The sequence below is a fragment of the Carcharhinus amblyrhynchos genome, chromosome 21, assembly GCF_965287045.1.
Source record: "Carcharhinus amblyrhynchos chromosome 21, sCarAmb.v2.hapA, whole genome shotgun sequence".
NCBI classification, from domain to species: Eukaryota; Metazoa; Chordata; class Chondrichthyes; order Carcharhiniformes; family Carcharhinidae; genus Carcharhinus; species Carcharhinus amblyrhynchos.
The window spans coordinates 32,201,733-32,223,823 of NC_137344.1; the positions used below are offsets into that span (position 1 = coordinate 32,201,733).

At 44.3% G+C, this 22,091-nt stretch overlaps 1 protein-coding gene across 1 annotated transcript in view; it reads right to left on the reverse strand.

The window, feature by feature from the left end:
• acsf2 (acyl-CoA synthetase family member 2) overlaps nucleotides 1-22,091 on the reverse strand; it is a 127,096-nt gene that overhangs the window by 80,070 nt on the left and 24,935 nt on the right. The window contains exons 2-6 of the mRNA XM_080208933.1: nucleotides 20,012-20,210; nucleotides 16,350-16,478; nucleotides 8,966-9,019; nucleotides 6,595-6,713; nucleotides 3,628-3,790 (exon numbers count right to left, since the gene is read on the reverse strand). Of these exons, the coding sequence (XP_080065059.1) occupies nucleotides 3,628-3,790; nucleotides 6,595-6,713; nucleotides 8,966-9,019; nucleotides 16,350-16,478; nucleotides 20,012-20,210 (664 nt within the window). The remainder of the gene's footprint in view (nucleotides 1-3,627; nucleotides 3,791-6,594; nucleotides 6,714-8,965; nucleotides 9,020-16,349; nucleotides 16,479-20,011; nucleotides 20,211-22,091) is intronic.

The window sequence follows — 22,091 nt, forward strand, 5'->3', positions numbered from 1 at the left end:
GCTACAGTAATCCAGACTACTTGGGGAAACAGGTCAGTTCAGTTGGTAGAATGGCTAGTGTAGGTCAGATTGATGCCTACAGCAAGAGGTTCGATCCTCGGTTAACCAGGCTAGATTCGGCACCTACCTGCTTGCCCTACCCAAAGTGGAAGTTGTGGCTTGGGGAGGGTCAGACCTGGCTTCAGACCTGGTTTCCGAAGAGCTCAAGAAGAAGACAAAATGAACAAAGTCCAGTCTTCCATCAAAATACAACTCTCTTACCACTTCTAATGACAGGAGACTATAGGATTAACCTTTGCAAATCAGTTAACCTGACTTCTCCAGTTTCCTGCGTTCCAAACTTCACACATTCATACCTGGGACAAACATTTCAGTGTCTCAACAGTCAACTAGTGAGTGTAAAACCAAAGAGGATGAAATGAAGAAGAAAGTACATCTGCTGATCCTTAATGAATGGCCTGCCGAGTCATCAGGGCTACCTACTTGAAGGAAATGTATGGTGGACCCATGGCAGCTTTCTTCCCCTCCACTCAAGCTTCCTACTGAACACATGGAATGAAATTCTGTTCTTTATCATGGCAAGGAATGCCGAGGGAAAGGCCTTTACAAACATCACTGACTCAAACCTGATACAAAATGAAGAAGTGAACAGTCTATATAGATTGCCCTATCTGGAATTCTACCTTCCAAACTATTGGGAACCATCAGCAGTGGGTGACATCCAAGGGAATGTATTCAGTCACTTCCCACTGACTTCAAAACAGCATCCTAAGTGACTCTAAATGTTTGGCTAAATAATATGTCTCACAGTTAACCTTTATAATGTTGAATGCTAAAAGCAACAAATAAAATTAGAATTATTCCAGAGCCATAAGGCTGTAAATCTCCAAACTTTACAGGCCTGTTTAATGTTTGGAGTTTCTTTAGTGCCGGGTTTTCCAAACTTTTTTAGCCACAGAACCCAATTTGGAAAACTCTGCTCTGGTGTTGATTTATGGTCTGCTTTGACGCAACTTGGTAGCTGAGTTCTAATTCCCTCTATCCGAATGTGCTCATGTTAGCCTATATACCTGCATAGGGAATCTGAAAATAAAGAATTGTTCACATTATCGCAGCTATAGTTTCACTTTATGATTTTGCTTGTCTTAGCCGACTTGAATACAAACACTAGGCACTGTAGTCAACTTGGGTACAAACAACACTTGTTTGTGGCCACTCAAACTTTGAAGCTTTATTACTCATGCATGAGGAGAACACCTATGCGGTGAAATGCACTGCTAGGCGTTCTGTTGATTCATGCAGATAATTAAGGGTGGCACAGTGGTTAGCACTGCTGCCTCACAGTGCCAAGGACCTGGGTTCAATTCCTAGCTTGGCTCACTGTCTGTGTGAAGTTTGCACATTCTCCCCATGTCTGTATGGGTTTCCTCCGAGTGCTCCGGTTTCCTCCCACAGTCCAATGATGTGTGGGTTAAATGGAATGGTCATGCTAAATTAGTGTCAGGGGGACTAGCTAGACTAAATGCTTGGGGGTATGGCCTGGGTGGGATTGTGGTCAGTGCAGACTCAATGAGCCAAACGGCCATCTTCTGCATTGTAGGGATTCTATGATCAAGTGTAGTATTGACATGCTGTTTGAAGTCATTAGGTTACATTTCAGCTTCATTTGAAGCAATTTTTAAAAGGGCATCTTGGCCTTTTGGCTAAGATGCATATGAGATCAAGCCTTGGAGGAGGAGCTATACCTACACCAATCAGCTTGGATTATGTAGATCAAGCCCAAGACAGGAGGTGAGAGCCCTGTCTTGTCAGCTTAGGTCGGGAATGTCTCAACTTGTTGAGACTCTGAATTGGACTTGATTTGATTGAATTGGAATAAAACAAACAAAAATTAGCAGTTAGAGTTAATTACAGCAAATGGGAAATGAGCAACTTTCTAGTCTTTCACTTGCATACATATCCATCAATTATATTGTAGCTTTTTGCCCTTTCCTATCCAATGGAAAACTATCCTCTTCTAATCCTTCATTTGCATAATATGTCACCATATCTTGTTTTTTTTTGTATTTGTTATGGTAACTTGTCCTTGTTTCATTCTGTGGCCAACGCCGGGAAGGCAGTGTTTATGAAACTGACACAAGGTTAGATTAGTCTCTTCCCTGAATACGTAACCGCAGGCCTCATCTGAGGCCTTGTCTGATAATAAGTACTTTCCATTCTTGCTGACAAAGTTGTCTGCCATAGCTGTTGTAACTTAATTTCCACACATCAATTAACACTGCGGCAGACATTGGCTCCAGTTTTATAGAATCATTGGACTATTACAGCACAAAAATAGACTATCTAACCTGTTGTGACTGTCTGCAAGAGCAGCTCAGCTAATTTCCTGGTCTTTTCCCTGTAGCACTGCAATTTTTTTTCTCTTCAGATTTTTAAAGATTTGTTCTGTGGCTGAGGGCATTGCTGGCTGGACGAACATTTATTGTCCATCCTTAACTGTCCTTGAACTAAGTGGCTTGCAAAGCCATTTTAGAGGGCATTTAAGAGTCAACCACATTGTTGTGGGTCTAAATCCATTGAATCCCTACAGTGCCGAAGGTGGCCATTTGGCCCACTGAGTCTGTACCGAGTCTCCAAAAGAACTCCACCTAGGCCCATTTCCCCATAACCCCATGCATTGACCATGGCCAATCCACCTAACCTGCACATCTTTGGACTGTGGGAGGAAACTGAAACACCCGGAGGAAACCCACACAGACATTGGGAGAATATGCAAATTCTACATGATAATCACCCAATGTCAGAATCAAACTCGGGTCACTGGTGCTATGAGGCAGCAGTGCTAACCACTGTACGATCCAGTATGGAGTCACGTGTAGGCCAGAAAAGATAAAGGTAGCAGATTTCCCCTTGAAGGGCTTGAGTGAATCAGATGGGTTTTTATGACAATCAACAATGATTTCACAGTCATCATTACACCTTAATTCCAGATTTCTATTGAATTCAAATTTCACCATCTGCTGTGGTGGGATTTGACCCTGGGTTCCCAGAGCATCACCCTGGGTCCTTGGATTATTAGTCAGTGACAATACCACTACGCCACCATCACCTCCGACTATCCACTTTCGTCTTGAAAGCCACAATTGGATCTGCCACCACCATAATCTCACGCAGCACATTCCAGATTCACAGCACTAGCTGCATGAAAAAGCTTTTCCTCATGTTGCCAATCACCATAAACCTGTGCCCTCTGGTTGTCAATTCTTCCACCAATGGGAATGGAAAATAATAACTTTTGTTTATTCTTTCCCGTTCTTATTAGTAAGAAGTCTCACCACACCAGGTTAACGTCCAACAGGTTTATTTGGAATTACGAGTTTTCAGAGTGCTGCTCTTTCGTCAGGTGAGTGATGAGGCAGCAATGCTTCGAAAGTGCATGATTCCAAATAAACCTGTTGGACTTTAACTTGGGTGTTGTGAAACTTCTTACTGTGCCCATCTCAGTCCAACACCAGCATCTCCACCTCATTCTTATCATCACATTATTCTCAACAGTGTTAGAAAATGATGGTAACTTTTCAAAAATCGCTTTGCCTAATTTAAGGGTTGAAAGTAAAATTGGTTTACCGAGGTAAAGAGGATGTTTATTGGGTCGTCAAAGAAGATTTTCTTCTGCAGGCTCTGTAGTTGCTTGTGGTGGCTGCTTGAAGCTCCCTCAAAGACCTCCTCAAAACTGTATGTTCCAGGAGGCTTACTACCAACCATGATGATTGTCCTTAGATCTGGGAGACTAAACAAACACAACCCAGAAACAGTCAATGATGTTCATGTGACACAGTTCTCTAATGTTGATTGCAAGTTTTGCATAGTAGAAGCTGTGAGATTCAAAAGATAGACACTACCCTTCCAAATCTCTTTTCCATTCATGTGCTGATGGTCTGACTATAGCCTATCAGGTCAATCTAATCACAGTAAGCATGGATCAACCGCACTAACTCATATCTGATTCCACGTTACCTTAATCGGTGCAATAAATGAATAAAATAAATATTATTCTCTTGTTGAGTCATGACACAGTATTGAAGCAGAATATTCTGGGCTTTATTCTATCTAACCTGTGCTGCATCTGCCCTGTAATGATTGATGGAACAGTGTAAAGGAAGTTTTATTCTGTATCCAATCCCCTACTACACCTGGGAGTGTTTGGTGGGAAGAATGTAGCAGGATATTAACTCTGTATCTAACCTCATGCTGTACCAGCCCTGAGAGGGTTAATGAAAACAGCATAAAGGAAGTTTTATTCTGTACCTATATAACCTCATGCTGTACCTGACCTGGGAGGGCTTGATGGAGACAGTATAGAGGAAGTTTTACTCTGTGCCCATCCAATCCTATGCCATACCTGACCTGGGAGGGCTTGATGGAGACTGCATAGAGGAAGTTTTACTCTGTATTTATCTATCCATGCCAGTGGGGTTTGATGGGAGTGTTTGATGGGCAGAGTGCAGCAGGATATTTATTCTAACCCCCTGCTCTACATGTCCTTGGAGGGCTTGATGGAAATAGTATAGAGAGGACTTTACTCTGTACCTAACTCAATGCCATACCTGCCCTCTGAGAGATTGGAGGGACAGTATAATAAGAATGTTACTCTGCATCTAACCCACTACTGTTCCTGCCTTCGTTGGTCTAACATTAGTGATGAGTAATGTTTTAGAACAGGTACTTAGAGACATTTGAGTTAATTAAGGAGAGCCAGCCTGAATTGTAAAATGTCAGATCGTACTTGACAATCTAACTGAACATTTCAGTGAAATAAAGGTTGATATTGGGGATATGGTGGATGTTGTCCATATGGATTTTAAGAAAGTGTCTGACAAAGTACCACATATAAAGCTGGTTAACAAAATCAAGGCTCTAGAAGAAGATAATAAGTGTGAATGTGAAGAAAATAGTATTAGCATAAGAACAGGAAGCAGCGAATCATGGTGATGTTTGTTTTTTGGACAGGAGGATGGTAAACAATGGTGTTTCCCAAAGGTCAGTATTAGTTAGGAAAACTACTTTTTTTTTTGCTATTTATAAATAACTTGGAATTGACACGAACAAGGTATCAAAATTTGCCAATGTTATAAAACTTGGATAGGTGGCAGTGAGGATGCTACAAGATACCTGCAACAGGATGTGGGTTAGGGAAATGGGCAAAATGGCAGTGGGAATGAAGATAGAGATGTGACGCATTTTGGCAGAATGGATAGGGAGGCTTAAAATAGACTTCATGGCATAAAGTGCACAAGGGGACCTAGTGCATGTGCATAGATCTTCGAAGGTGGCAGGACTTAATGCAAGTGGCTAGCAAAGTCGATGGAATCTTGATCTTCATAAGTAGAGACACTAGAGTACGAAAGCAGGGAAGTTATGATGAACCTAGATAAATTCCCAACTATAGTACTGAATCTAGCCCTGGTCATCACACTTCAGGAATAATGTGACAGTCCTTGAGAGGGTGTGTAGGAGAATTATAGGAATGGTTCCAGGGATGAGAGATTTAGTTTCCAGGTGACATTGGAAAAGCTGGGGTTATTACGCTTGCAGCAGAGGAGATTGAAGGGAGACCTGATGGAGATGTACAAGATTATGAGAGGCTTAGATAAGGTAGACAAATAAACACTTTTCCCGTTAACTGATTGTACAAGGTCAAGGGGACTCAGATTTAAGATCCTGGGCAAAAAAAGGCAGGAAAGTTGTGAAGAGGATCCTTGTTACACAGTGAGTGTTAATGACCTGGAACTCTCTATCCACAAGGATGGTGGAAGCAGAAATAATCAATGATTGACAAAGGAAACTGGCTGGACACTAGAAAGAGATAAACATGCAGGATTAAAAGGAGCAACTAGGGTAGTGGGACTGACTGGATTGCTTAGCAAAGAGGCTGAATGGACTCAATGGGCTGAATGGTCTCCCACTGTGCCATTAATGATTCCATAACTTGACTGCCACTGTCAACTCTGTTCTCACTGTGGGGACGAGGTCCTTTCTTAACAATACAGATCAAATCCTGATGCAATCATTTGATCTTGTCCGTAATTCCAGCTGGTTGTTCAAGACTAGGAGCCATTGTCATTTCTCCACCAGTTGAAAACAACGGGAAGAGAAGTCAGATTACTTAAGGCTCAGACAGGTCAGTTTTCTTTTTGAAGCTGTCATTGTGGGGCATAAAGCAACCAGATACAAGATTAAATTTCCTCTGTCAAAGAGGTTTCTCCTGCTCATGATCTCTCCCAAAACCCCTTCCTGTGACATACAGTGTCTGACTGTTGAGTCCCAGTTACTCTCTTGCAAACCACCCTTCTCCTTCCTAAACCCCTTACCCACTTCTTCACACCCAAAGATCAATCTCTGGCCCTCCCTCCTTCCCATCCCTTTCTTCTTCCCCCACCTAAAATTAATTTTCAACTTCTTTTTCCCTCATTCCCCCTCCCTCTTGCCCCTCCTGCCACACTCCCTACCCCTTCCAGTGGGTTTGTTGATCACCCTGACCACCATATGCCTCTTATTGAAGTGGGAACTCCTGTGTCTGATAACAGTGTGTACCTCTTGCTCCTCAGATCCCCAGGAGAGGCTTTCTCCAGCTCTGGACAGCACTGCTTAATGATGTCATAGTATGACTGGGTTTTAAACTTTGTGGTGCACACCAAAGCCTTGCAGCCAACCTGCAACAAAAAAAAATTCAAATTACTGGAATATCGAGATACCATCTTTACCACAGCACACTGCCACATCCATTACCATAATCCTGACCACACAATCACCCAAACCCGGATCAATCCCTACCACAGTCACCAACTCCAGCTCAATTTCAACCACAGTCACCATCCCTAGCAGAGCCCCAACTAGTCACCAACCACACCTCAAACCCAACCACAGTTACTGTCTCCACCTCAATCCCAACCACAGTCACCAACCACACCTCAGTCCCAACCACAGTTATTGTCTCCACCTCAATCCCAACTACAGTCACCAACCACACCTCAGTCCCAACCACAGTTACTGTCTCCACCTCAATCCCAACCACAGTCACCAACCACACCTCAGTCCCAACCACAGTTACTGTCTCCACCTCAATCCCAACCACAGTCACCAACCCCACCTCAGTCCCAACCACAGTTACTGTCTCCACCTCAATCCCAACCACAGTCACCAACCCCACCTCAGTCCCAACCACAGTTACTGTCTCCACCTCAATCCCAACCACAGTCACCAACCCCACCTCAGTCCCAACCACAGTTACTGTCTCCACCTCAATCCCAACCACAGTCACCAACCCCACCTCAATCCCAACCACAGTTACTGTCTCCACCTCAATCCCAACCACAGTCACTGTCTCTACCTCAATCCCAACCACAGTTACTGTCTCCACCTCAATCCCAACCACAGTCACTGTCTCTACCTCAATCCCAACCACAGTTACTGTCTCCACCTCAATCCCAACCACAGTTACTGTCTCCACCTCAATCCCAACCACAGTCACTGTCTCTACCTCAATCCCAACCACAGTCACTGTCTCTACCTCAATCCCAACCACAGTTACTGTCTCCACCTCAATCCCAACCACAGTTACTGTCTCCACCTCAATCCCAACCACAGTCACCAACCCCACCTCAATCCCAACCACAGTTACTGTCTCCACCTCAATCCCAACCACAGTCACCAACCACACCTCAGTCCCAACCACAGTTACTGTCTCCACCTCAATCCCAACCACAGTCACCAACCACACCTCAGTCCCAACCACAGTTACCATCTCCACCTCAATCCCGACCTCAGTCACTGTCTCCACCTCAATCCCAACCTCATTCACTGTCTCTACCTCAATCCCAACCACAGTCACTGTCTCCACCTCAATCCCAATTACAGTCACCAACCACACCTCAATCCCAACCGCTGTCACCAACTCCACTTTTTACCCAAGAGGGCGGTGAGTGTCAGGAACAAGCTGCCAGAGGTAGTAGTAAAGGCGGGTACAATTTTATCTTTTAAAAAGCATTTAGGTAGCTACATGACTATGTGAGCAACAGGTAAAGATGCTGCTAACATATATATCTGTACACCATAGAAAAATAGCATAAAGTTAGGTAGGCTGGATATAGTCAGGCACATTGATAACCCACATTATGGAAACAACTGTGATTTTAGTCACAAACATAGGGCATAAAATTCGCTGCTGCTAACAGAGCAATAGTCAGGGACAATAAAAAGACTGCCTGTGGTGTAAGAATAACACCAGATGTGTGGGTCCAAGTTATAAAAAGCAAATGGTATACAAGATGTGTTGTTTCTACAACTAAGCATAAAAGGGGGAAAAAGGTCACTGAGATAGTCGGGACAGCAGTGATTAAGTTGGCAAAGGATTGATTACCGCCAATCTGAACTGGACATGTAACAGTGTTGGATAAGACGGATGAGTTTACTAATGCACTCTTGTGATAACAGGAGACATTGTTAGATGGGGAGTAGAGGGGATGGAAACTTGGGGCACCTCGAGCCAATAGGGGAATGACAACACATGGATGGGACAGAGACCACCAATTAGGGGAGAACAACACATTGCAAAGCCATTACAATGCTTGTAAAAAGGTATAAAAATGTGCTGCAAATCTATGTAAGGTTTGCCTATTTTATTGGACACCCGGTCTTGCAAGAACGTTAAATAAAATATCTTGCTCCTTCAGAACTTGACTTGACTAAATTGTTTGACTGTGAGCTGCGTTTCTCACAACTACAACGCTCATAGAGGAATTTGGGCCAAATGCGGGCAATTGGGATTAGCTCAGGGGTTTTAAAAAAAAATAAGGGTAGCATGGACAAGTTGGGCCAAAGTATCTGTTTCTATACTGTGAACGTCTATGGCTCTATGACTGTATGAAAGATTCCTATATTCAGCAGACCACCAAGGCCAGCTTACCTTCCTCAGAGCTGTCTCCAACTCAAGAGACTGGTAGGCTGGATTAATACTAACCTGGAACAAAAGAAGAGACAATTAGAATTAAGAAGAAGCAGGATGTAATAGATTCTAATTATGTTGGTTAAACTTACAGTGCTAAGCAACCTCAGTATCTTGACATCATTTACAGGGTATCTTTGGATAGTCACTTTTATTTAGCCAATTTGACTGTTCAGTTGTTGGTATAATGAGAGTTTAAAAATCAATTCTTCACCATTTGATCTGGGAATTAGATGGGAGCTTTCAAGCTGGATAGCCTTTTAAACATAAAAATACTACTTATTTTTACCCAGTAACAACAAAACAAAATCAGGGAATGTCAAAAACGATAGAAACAAAAGCCACAATTTCAATTCAGGCTGTGGATTCGATGGACCATGGCAGATACAGATTCCAGGGCCCACTCTACCATGGTAGATACAGGTTACAGGGCCCATCCTACCATGGTAGATACAGGTTACAGGGCCCATCCTACCATGGCAGATACAGATTTCAGGGCCCACCCTACCACAGCAGATACAGATTCCAGGGCCCACCCTACCATGGCAAATACAGGTTCCAGGGCCCATCTTACCATGGTAAATACAGGTTACAGGATCCTACCATGGCAAATACAGGTTCCAGGGCCTATCTTACCATGGTAAATACAGGTTACAGGGCCCATCTTAGCATGGCAAATACAGGTTACAGGGCCCACCCTCCCTGGCAGCACAGGCTCTGGGAGATTTAACCCCTGGGCTTTATTTGCTTACTTATAGTGAGCCTCCCACCCACTCCCAGTAAGAAATCGCAACTGGCTGACAGTTGGGAGCAGGATTTCGGATGGTCAGTGATCACTGCCTGGGAATAATCTTTGGTAAGTGGGTAAGTGAATGGGAATGAAGGATGGCATTGCAGTCACGAAAGGCAAACAATGATCTGTAACCTAAAGGTGGGAAATAGGATCCAAAATCTTAACCAAAAGAGTGGTTAGTGTTCTCTGAATTCTTATTATTCAGTTTTTGCAAACCTGTTCTAGCTATTGCTTCATTAATTACACCAATACAGCAAAGATTGCTTAAATTCTTTCCACGTAAGGCGATTTCTCCAATATTATAGAAACATGGACTTTGGAGCAAGAATATGCCATGTGGCCTTTCGAGCCTGCTCTGCCATTCAATATGATAATGGCTGATCCTCTATCTCAACCCCACATTCTCCTTATACTCCTTGACATCTTTAGATTCCAGAAATATATTTCCTTCTTAAATATATTCAGTGTTTTGACTTACATAGCCTTCTGTGGTAGAGAATTCCACAGGTTCACCACCCTCTTAACAAAGAAATGTCTCCTCATCTCAGTCCTAAATAGCCTACCCTGTACCCTGTGACTGTGCTCCTCGTTCTGCACCCTGCGGCCAGTGGAAACACAGTCCTGTCAGAATTGTACACATTTCAACGAGATGCCCTCTCATTCTTGCTTGCAGGTGCAGCAGGTGGTCAGGAAGGCGAATGGGATGCTGGCCTTCATAGCGAGGGGGATTGAATATAAAAGTAGGGAGGTCTTGCTGCAGCTGTATAGGGCATTGGTGAGGCCGCAGCTGGAGTACTGTGTGCAGTTTTGGGCGCCGCACCTGCGCAAGGATATTTTGGCCCTGGAGGGAGTGCAGAGGAGGTTTACTAGGCTGATACCGGAGTTGAGGGGATTGAGCTATGAGGAGAGGCTGAATAAACTAGGCTTGTACTCGTTAGAGTTTAGAAGAATGAGGGGAGATCTCATTGAGACGTATAAGATGATGAATGGGATGGATAGGATAGAGGTGGAGAGACTCTTCCCGCTCAAAAAAGACAGTAGGACTAGGGGGCACAGCCTCAAGATAAAGGGGAGGCGGTTTAGAACGGAGTTGAGGAGGAACTTCTTCACTCAAAGGGTGGTGAATCTCTGGAATTCTCTGCCCGTTGAAGTGGTGGAGGCTGCCTCGCTAAATATTTTTAAGAAGCGGGTTGATGGGTTTTTGATAAGAGAAAGGATTAAGGGTTATGGGGAGAGGGCGGGAAAGTGGAACTGAGCCACGACAGATCAGCCATGATCTTATTGAATGGCGGGGCAGGCTCGAAGGGCTAGATGGCCTACTCCTGCTCCTATTTCTTATGTTCTTATGTTCTTCTAAATTGTAGCGAGTACAAGCCTAGTCGAACCAACCTCTCCTCATCCTACCACCATCTCAGGAGTCAGTCTTATTTCAAGACTCATCACTGTTTCCAGGACTTGACTATATTAATCAGGCAATAATGTGTCTCTTTGTCTCACTCCAATTGTTGACATAAACCATGTGCTTCTATGTGGGTAGAATGCAGCCTTTGTGGGAGTAGATTCTGACAAATTTAAATATTGGTTGAATGATCAGGATGTTGGCTGAGAAGTGAGATCCATGGACTACAAGAATGGAATGAAAGGCTGCAGAGTAAGAAAGTACAGTGCAAGTAGTAATGCTGAGTCTGGAAGTGACTCTTACACCAGAAAATGACTACATTCTGGAGAAGGAACCTCCGAAAGTGGAAATAGTCACGGTAATAGTCCTGACAGATATAAAAGTGCAAATAGAGGCTGTAGATTAGACAATGAAATAAAGGCTGCTGAACAGTCTCAGAAGAAGATTAGATGCAGAAGTTGGCCTTTCGTCAACACTTCCGCCTCTGGGTCACAATGTTCTGTACCAGTTAGAGATGTGAACACAGGAATCTAGGTTGGCACTCCAGTCAGGACTGAGGAAGCGTTGTGCTGTTGGACATTCCATCCATTGGATGAGACATCAAACCTAGGCCCCTTCTGGATTCTAGGGTAGAAGTTATTTTGAAGAGCAGGGATTATCTCTCTGTTGAACATTTAGCTCTCAATTAACATCACAAAAACAGATTAGCAATTATCTGCTGATTATCATGAGCTTGCTGTGTGCAAATTGGCAGCTGTGTCTCCTACATTCTGGGGAGACAGTGGCAGAGTGGTATTGTCACTTGGCTAGTCATCCAGACTACCCAGGATAATGCTCTGAGGTCTAGGGTTCGAATCCCACAACAGTAGATGCTTGAAATTTAAATTCAATGAAAAGTCTAATGATGACCAGGAAACCATTGTCAATTATCATAAAACTCATCTGGTTCATTAATGTCCTTTACGGATGTCTTTCTGCAGTACAGTTTCGAGACAGTGGCCTGGATTCTCCCAAATTCTGAGTTTCCAATATGCAAGAAAATGAGAGTAAATCCCAACGGCTTTTTAATGGGATTTCCAGAATGAATCTTGACACACTATGCATCACAGAGTGCTCTAGCATGATTCACTCTGGAAACCTGTGAGCAGGGCCTCATCCTGTCCAAGAGGCTGGCAGCATAGCACAGAGCGGACCACTGCACATGCATCGATCTAACAGAGGAGGGATCAACACATATGCAGTGTGCCCCCACCCTCCCCACAATCTTGCCAAGCTCCAGACCTCTGGCCAGTCCATGGTGGCGCAGTGGTTAGCACTGCTGCCTCATACTACCAGGAACACAAATCCTAGCTTGGGTTATTGTGCAGAGTCTGCACATCTTCCCTGTGTCTGCATGGGTTTCCTCTGGGTGCTCTGGTTTCCTCCCATACTCTGAAAGACATACTGGTTAGGCGCATTGACTCTGCTAAATTCTCCCTCAGATACTGGAGTGTGGTGACTATGGGGTTTTTCATAGAAACTTCATTGTAATGTTAATATAAGTATACTTCTTTCATTTATAAATTAATAAAACTTTAAAGTCCAGTCGCTGGCAGCCCCGCAACACCCCCATCGCTGCCCTCCAACCCCCTGACTCCCACCCCTTAATCGCTGCCCTCCCGGACCTCTCTGGACCAGCATCTGTTTCACCCACCCCCCCACCCCTGGCCAGTCCTAACCATCCCAACCCTCCCCACTGGCCAACCCCAGTCCACAGCACCCCCACAACCCAGACAGTCCCAATATCCCACCCCAATCCCAATGACTTGCCCTGATGTTCTACCCCACAACCACCAGCTCCGATCTCAATCCAACAGACCCGACTCCCCCCCCCAACCAAGATTGCCAGCCCTGATCACGCTCTATCCTCCCTCCCCCATCAATCCTGATTGCAGAGTGGCAGTCACCGTCACTCCCCCCATCATCCCCCCACCAATCATCCCCCAATAGGTCACGGTCCCAATAGGTCCCACCCTCTGTAGGCTCTGCACCCTCTCACACCACCTCCTTGGCACTGCCCATGACATATCAGGCAGTGCCAACGTGCCTCTTGGGCAGTGTCAGGGTGCCAGGCTGGCACTGCCAGAATGGCACTGCCAATAGGGCACCCCTGCCTTACCTCTGACCTCTCCAAGGACCTCAATGGTCTCTCTTCCCTCCAGCAGGGTTGAACCACCTATTCCCCATTAGTGGGGAACAGGAGTAAACTCCTTCTGGGCAGAACTGCTCCCGGTGGGGAGCTGATATTGTGATCTGCTCTGCGCCAATTTCTGGCAGGAGCTGATGACATGAAAAAACTTAGTGCCAGAGACACGTGGACATTGTGCTGCCCAACGGGAAGCCTGTGAAATGGCCCTGCTGATGTCTCCTCACCCACCGTGCTACTCGAGCAGCACAGCAGACTGGGGAAATCGCCCCCAGTGTCTCAGCCCAGCTGCTGCTGAAGACAGTGGTTGAAATTTTACCCGCCTGGCACAGGAACTGTAGTGGGCGGGAGACATTTTTCCGGCAATTCTGTACAGTATAGCAGCCAGTGGAGAGGTGAATGAGAGTGAGGTAATCCTCACTCACTTCTGGTTTCCAACTTCACCCAAGCAAAGGAAATATTCTATTATCCAGTTAGAGCAGTGCTTCCATTCTCCTCTTCCTCTCACTGTCAAATACTCGATTACAGCTTAACAGCAGGACAGAATTAGTGATAGTTAGCATTGAGGGCTTTAATAAAGAAAGAATTGAATTCATCAGGGTGTGATAGATCATCTCAGTTTAAGAAGAATGGCAGAAGCATTAAACAATCTATAGAATTGCAGCCTGGATTGCAGATATATTTTTATTTTAGGTTACTATTACAATAAATGAAGAATAAGCTCTCAGTTTCATAACCTTTACATTTCATCCTTTCATAATTATGAAGTGTATGTGGTGTAACATTACCACCTACTGATGTAGTTGCATATGACATACCAGCATCATATAACAATAGTACTGAAATGTTATATTCATCACTAGACATAATGCTCAAGATCTATCCACTGAGGTCAGCGCTTCCAAACTATGGCATGCATATCACTGCAGTACACAAGACAGCTCAGTTAAAGTTTATTTATTAGTGTCACAAGTAGTCTTACATTCACACTGCAATCAAGTTACAGTGAAAATTCCCTAATTGCCACACTCCGGCGCCTGTTCGGGTACACCGAGGGTGAATTTAGCATGGCCAGGGCATCGAACCAGCATGTCTTTCAGAATGTAGGAGGAAACCAGAGCACCCGGAGGAAACCTACACAGATATGGGGAGAATGTACACACTCCGCACAGAAATTAACCTGATCCAAGAATCAAATCCGGGTCCCTGGCACTGTGAGTCAGCAGTGTTATCCACTGTGCCACCGTGTCGTCCCTGTGTGGAGAGCGCACAGGAGAAATTGCCTAACGGGGAATTTCAAGCCTCGAACAAGCAATGAATCACTTTTTTCCTCTCCTGTAATCAATGGCCCAGGCCATTGACGCGTTGTTTAACCTGCCATCTTACACTGCAGCCTGTGCACCTTCCCATGCTGGCTCCATGGGGAATGTGGGGATGAACAGAGTCGGGAGGCTAAGTACAAGTGTAATTCCAGTGCAGCTGTACTCTCATCATGAACTGAAGGGATGGCCCTTAAGGTCTGTCTGCCTTGAGTTCATTGACTTGCACTGTTATAAATTGTTGTAGTTGCCTTGAGTAGATATTCCTTCAAAAATCAACCAGCTCCATCTGTAGTGGTGCAAACAGGCCACTCTTGGTGTTGGACATTGAAATCCTTACCCAGAGTATATTTTGTGCCTTTTCCGCCCTCAGTGCTTCTTTCAAATGGTGTTCAACATGGACGAATACTAATTCATCATTTGAGGAAGGGCGGTAGATGGTGATTAGTGCAAAGTTTTCTTGCCCATGCTTGCCCCCGACGTCATGAGACTTCATGGGATCCAGAGTCAATGTAAGACTTCCAGGTGCAAACCCTCTTGACAGTGCTGCCACCACTGGCTGTTCTGTCCTGTTGTTGAAACAGGACTTATCCAGAGATGGTGCTGGAGAAGTCTGGGACTTCAGTTGTAAGGGTTCGTTCAACGGGTATGCCTCTTGCTTGACCTTTCTGTGTGATAGCTCTCCTAATTTTGACTTGAGCCTCCAGATATTAATGACAGCAGCTTCACAAAGGTTTGCCTTTGTTATTTCCTGTGCCTCAGCTGATTCCAAGCGGCCCATCGAGCTTTGTTTAAATTATATTTTCCATGTGATTAGATATAATGGAGAGGCTTGCAATGCCATTTCAGAGGCGTTAGTTAGGAGTCAAGAACATTGGGTGGCATGGTGGCACAGTGGTTAGCACTGCTGCCTCACAGCACCAGGGACCCGGGTTCGATTCCCGGCTTGGATCACTGTCTGTGTGGAGTTTGCACGTTGTCCCAGTGTCTGCATGGGTTTCCTCTGGGTGCTCTGGTTTCCTCTCACAGTCTAAAGATGTGCGGGTTTGGTTGATTGGCCGTGCTAAATTGGCCCTTAGTATCAGGGGAATTAGCAGTTTAAATATGTGAGATTATGGGAATAGGGCCTGGGTGGGATTGTGGTTGTTGCAGACTCGATAGGCTGAATGGTCTCCTTCCACACTGTGGGGATCCCATGACTCTATGAGTCTGGAGTCACATGTAGGTGAGGTTATGTAAGGACCAGCAACCATTCAGTTCAAGGGCAAATAGGAGGGGCAACAAATACAGGACCAGCCAGTGGCACTCACATCCAGTGAATAAATCAAGAAATCGTTTTTTCTGCTCAGTAAAGCAAATTAGTCAAATCCTAGAGTTAATTTACTCTAAATCAAGATAATAGTCACAATTCTCTCCAGATTTCTGTAACTGTAAAGATTTCCTCAGAGCATTTTGGTGGCCATTTCGGGCAGCTGAAAGCGTACACATTGAATTTTCTTCTCTTTCTGGTGTGCAATACAACCCCATGAATGAGCGCAGCATGTCAGGACTTGAGGGCAGTGCTTGGAAAAATCTTGTTTAGACTAAATAGCCAGCATCGTGAGCATTGCCTGGCTCACATTAACACTGCTGAACCTTTCTCTACTTACCAATATGATGCCTGCTTGTGCTGTTGCTAACTGTATCAGCACCCACTGGTAGATGTTTGGTGCCCAAATGCCCAGACGGTCTCCTTTCTCCAGTCCGATGGCAAGTAGTCCTGCAGCCAATTGATCAACCTGTGAAAACCAAATGTTACATAATCAGAATTCAGAGGAACATAACTGGAATTGGGATTTGACAGTCCACACCAGTCTCGAGCTTCTTTGCAGCCAAAGCAGCTCTTTGCTGTTCTGTTGAACTCACTGAATCCCCTGCTTTCAACAACTCAGGGTTAACATTGGCCGGAAACTCTACAGGACTAGCCACATAAATAATGTGGCTACAAGAACAGGTCAAAGGCTAGGAATCCTGCAGAGAGTAACTAAGGCCATAAGATATAGGAGTAGAATTAAGCCATTTTGCCTATCGAGTCTGCTCTGCCATTCAATCTTAGCTAGTAAGTTTCTAACTTCCACAAGTGTGAGATAATGTATTTTGGAAGGTCCAATGCATGTAGGAATTATACAGTAAATGGTAGGATTGCTGTATCTGAGCAAGAAAGAGGTTGCAAGTACGGCAGCTTTTACAACACCATTTCTACTCAGTCAGCCAAGTTTTAACTGATGTCTATTAAGAAAGCTTGAAAAACTGTGATAACTGACTAATGTGACACTAAGGTCCTTTTAGTTATGCTGGGAAGGGACACATTCTTCCCAGTGCTCTCACAAATCTGGCAGCTTCATTCCAGGCCATTTCTGGATAGTATTGCTGTATTTTCAAACAGTGAAATTGTTGGCACCATTTAGTCTTATGTTAAGTGAAATAAAAATAACTCTTTTGTGGTCATTTTTTTGATCTGTTTTTCTATACTCCAGGTCATTTCATTCTTCCACACCATTTAGGCAGCTTCTTTTTCCAAGGAGTCACTGCCCTTTTTATTCCTCAAACCAAAACGCACATTTTTCACACTAACCTATATTGAAATTCTCTCTCAAGTGGTGTTCCCCCCTCTTAAATCTGCTGTCATCATATCATCCCTCTCCTCAAAAATCCCTTGATCCCTCTATCCTAGCAAACTACTATCTTATCTCAAACCCTTGAATGTGCTGTCTCTTCCAGATCCATTACCATCTTTCCTGGAATTCTGTGTTTAAATCCATGCCACTGCACCAAAAGAGTATTTTAACAAAGTCAAAATGACATGCTATGTGATTGTGACAAAGGTAAACTTTCATTCCGCATCCTTCTCTCCCTGTCTGCAGCCGTTGACTTGACTGTCCATACCATCATTCTCCAACATTATTGTGCTCCAGCTAGATGGGACTGCTCTCACCTCATTCCAATCTTCTTTAACTGTAGCCAGAGGATCACTTGCAATGGCTTCTCTTCCCATTCCCTCGCTACAAATCCATCCTTCTCTCTGTCAATAGTCTGATATGAAATCAGTCTGTTTGCAACCTTGGTGTTTCATTTGTCTCAAACTGAGCATCCAACTTCATATTCAAGCCTCACTAAAACCATCTCTTTCCACCTCCCGAACATCGCTTGACTTCGCCCCTGAGTCAGTTCACCTGCTGTAGAAACGTTTTGTTTCCTCTAGACTTGACCATTCCAGTGCGTGCCTGGTTGGCTTGAGGTCATGGGCAGCATGATAGCACAGTGGTCAGCACTGCTATCTTACAGATCGAGGGATCTGGGTTTGATTCCTGGCTTGGGTCACTGTCTGTGTAGAGTCTGCATGTTCTCCCCGTGTCTGCGTGGGTTTCCTCTGAGTGCTCCGGTTTCCTCCCACTCTCGAAAGGTCAAGCTGGTTAGGTGCCCGTGCTAACTTCTCCCTCATGTACAATATTATGTTTATTTATTAGTCACAAGCCTACTTGTGACTAATAAATAAACATTACTTTACTTTACCCAGAACTCTGCCTCCCATTTCTTATCTTACAGCAAGCTCTGTTCCCTCTCAGCTTTGTCCTCGTTGACTGACATTAACTCCTGATCAAGCAATGTCTTGATTTTAAAATTCTCATCCTGCTTTTCAAATCCCACCATGACCTCGCTCCTCCCTATCTCTGTCATCTCCTCCAGCCTCACAACAGTTCAGAATATTTGTATTCATCCAATTTTGGCCTCTTCTGCATTCTAAATTGTAATGGCTCCACCACTGGTGACCATGCCTTCAGCTGCCTGACACACAAACTCTGGAATTCACTCCCTATAGCTCTCTGCCTCTTAGCCACACTTTCTTCCTTTAAGACAATATTAAAACTAACCTATTTGACCAAGCTTTTGGTCATCTGACCTAATTTGGCTCCTCATATGGCTCTTGGTTTTGTAACGCTCTTGTGAAGCACCTTGGGACATTTCATTGTGTTGAAGGCGCTGTACGTTGTTGTTCTTGAAATTAACTTCCATGCATATGCAGGGGTTTATTAATGTCTTCTATTTTGGCACAGTTCTCTGTACATCAGCACCCATCAATTTGCTGCCATCTGTAAATATTAAATTATACTTCCAACCCAAATAGTCATTCTAGCACCAATCCCTGTAGAACACTACTCCTCTCCTTTCGCCAGTTTGAGGAATCTCAGTTGCTCGTCCCAAGGTCAGAAATTCCTGCCCAACTGACGTCAATGGTTAAATGATTCCTGTGGCAGGTAGCACTGGAAAATTTACCCTGATGTTTCACTCCTGCACTAACATCTACCCAGCAATGTGAAAAGCTGCCCAGATATGTCTTGTACACAAGGAACATGACAAATCCAGTCCGGCCAATACCACCCCATCAGTCTACTCTCGATCATCAGTAGAGTGATGGAAGGGGTCATTAATAGTGCTACCAAGCTTAGCAATAACCTTCTCACTGACACTCAGTTTGGATTGTCAGCTCCCTAACAGCACTGAGGATGTACCTATACCTCAGGGACTGCCACGGTTCAAGAAGGCAGCTGGCTGCTATTTTCTCAAGGGCAACTAAGGATGGGAAATAAATGCTGACCTAGGCAGTGATGCCCACATCCTGTAAATGGATTAAAAACTCTGACCAGCACTGAAACAGCAAGGGGTATTCAGGAGGAGTTCCCAATCTTCAGGGGCGTAGCCAGGTTTTAAAGTTAGCAGGAGGGGGCACATGAAAAAGGCACCACGAAGCATAGCAAGTAATTTGAAATTCATTATACATTTTTATTTTGTATTTAAAACGAAAACATAATAAAAACACGTGTGTTATTTAATTATTTTACATTTTAAACATAAAATGAAAACAAAACAAATCAATATGAAAAAGGTATAAAGCAACTACAACAGCCTCTTTTGTCGCGATGGCTGCATATTTATGTCCTTTGCCGCCTCTGCAATTATCCTCGTGATTATATGCCCCCTCGGGAGATTGCATGGCTTCCTCACTGCCAAAGTCCTCGCATCCATATCGTATCCCGCGATTGCAGTACACGGATTGAGGACTTCAGATCTCAGGAAGAGATCTGAGGGGCCCGTGAGGAACACTTCGTTGAAAAGGCACCACTGTTGAAGAATGTGCTCAGAGGGAGCAGTCGGTCCCCGGGTCCCCCTCTAGTTATGCCACTGCCAACCTTAAAAGTGGCCCAAATGGGGTTTTAAACACAAAGTTGGATGAAAAATGTGATGAACCATTAAGCAGAAGCCATTTTCTCACCTCCTGTTTCAACTGTGCAAATGTTTTCCTGACTCCATCTCGCAGAAACACCAGTGCTTCTTTATCAGGATATTTATTGACTACGTCTTCAAGACACTGGCCAATGCTTTTGGGGCTGAGTGGGATATCCATGGCACCATGGACGTAACTGGTGGTGAGGGTCGGCTTGATTGGAATAACATCTGCATAATGACGCGTTCTAACAAAAAAAAGGAAAACAGAGATATGAACACATAGCATTTAATCATATCAGAATGTATTTAGATAAGAAGTGTGGGTCTCGCAGGTGGATGTAAAAGATCCAGCATCACTATTCGAAAAAGAACCATGGTATCCTGATAAATATTTGTTCCAGAACCAACACCCTAAATTGTTATTTGTGGGACATGCATTCACATTCCCACTTCCACACAAGGCGAGAGACCCCATCCTCTCTAATTTTTGCAGCTACTTGTCAGTATCATTTACCTTCAATTACTCACTACCTTATTTCCAGCATCTTGGTTCTCCCAATTATGTTTCCCAGCTTTCTTCCCTCATGTCACTACACTTGAACTCCTTCTGAATGATCCCACAGCCTTCCTTTCTTCTTCCCTCTCGGTCCTCCAACATGTCCACCAGTCTCCCAGGAGAGAGACCCCAGCTTGCTCATCTGTCACTCAAAATCAATTCTATGACACTTCCTCCTTCTTCAAGCACTTCATTCTGTTTCAAGCCTCTCACTCTACACAACAATTCTCACCATGTGCAGTCCTTCAGAGCTATTCAGACTCCTTCAGCAAAAGAGAGAGTTAGGGACCACCAACATTTGAATAAAAATCTGAGCACCTCGTTAGTAGATCTACCCCACAAAATTCCACTTCTTTATTAATAAAACACATACTTTATTGCAAATAACAGAATTAAATGAAACATCCACTATTAACCATGTATGTTCTGCACTCAGGTTTACTTCCTTCCCCCCCCCCCCCCCCACAATAGTTCCCTTATAAAAGTCATAGGAATATAGTATCATAGGAGCAGGAGTAGGCTATTCAGCCCCTCTGTATGCTCTGCCATTCAATGGCTGATCTTCTTCCTCAACCCCAGTCTTCTGCACTATCCTCATATCCTGTAATGTTCGCAATATAGAAATTGGAAGTACGTTAGAGGTCAGATCAGAAACTCCAAGGTATTTTATGAAGTTAATCGAGACCCTGATGTTTCCTTTTGATTTTAGCAGCAGGGTGAGCATAAAGTGTTTCATTCCAGGTGTGATTCATTAAGAAGCTTTTATCAAACAAACTTTATTTAAGAACACACTTAAAATATGACAAAAGAATTAGCAGGTCCAAGTAAGTGCCAGGGTCAAAGAATAAGTCTTCAGAGGCAGAAGTCCCTTCACAAAACCCCTTTATGTACAAACTCTAATAGCAGTACATAGAGAGTCAGCAGTTTATCTCATGTTATCTTATGTTTATCTTATGTTAAGTACAAGGCAAAGACCCCCTGATTGGACCATCAACTGGATCTTTAATCAGGGAGTTCATACACCAATAGGCCAACCTCAATGGCCTGATTGAAGTCATTACAGTATGGGAGGCCTGAGAGGGCTCGGGCAGAGGGAAGTCAGGACGTCACCGGGCTTTAAGGGGGAAGGTGCCTCCAAGCAGAAAGGGGTTCCGATGGACGCACTTTCCAACACCTTCCTGTCCAAACTCAATCTTCCTTCATTACTGGGTTCTACCCCTGAGTCATTATCCACTCACCAACCATTTATGGGCAGGAATCCAGTGGGAATTCCATCCATGCAATTTCATGCTCTCCTCATCACCCACCCCACCACACCCCCCACCCACCCCACCCCGAACCTGTCAGGTAGGGAGCACAAAATTCTGACCCAGGTCTGTACACTTTTATACACAGTGGATACCATAGCTGACGAAATCCTGGGACAGTAAGATGTTGGGATCACCTCGGCATCAGACAGGTCTTTAATAAGAACTTCTGCCTTAACAAGAATTTAGTTACAGAGAGTTTAAGATTCAACCAGAGGAGCCAATGGCTGGATGCGTCTGTTTGTTCCCTTACAACAATTTAT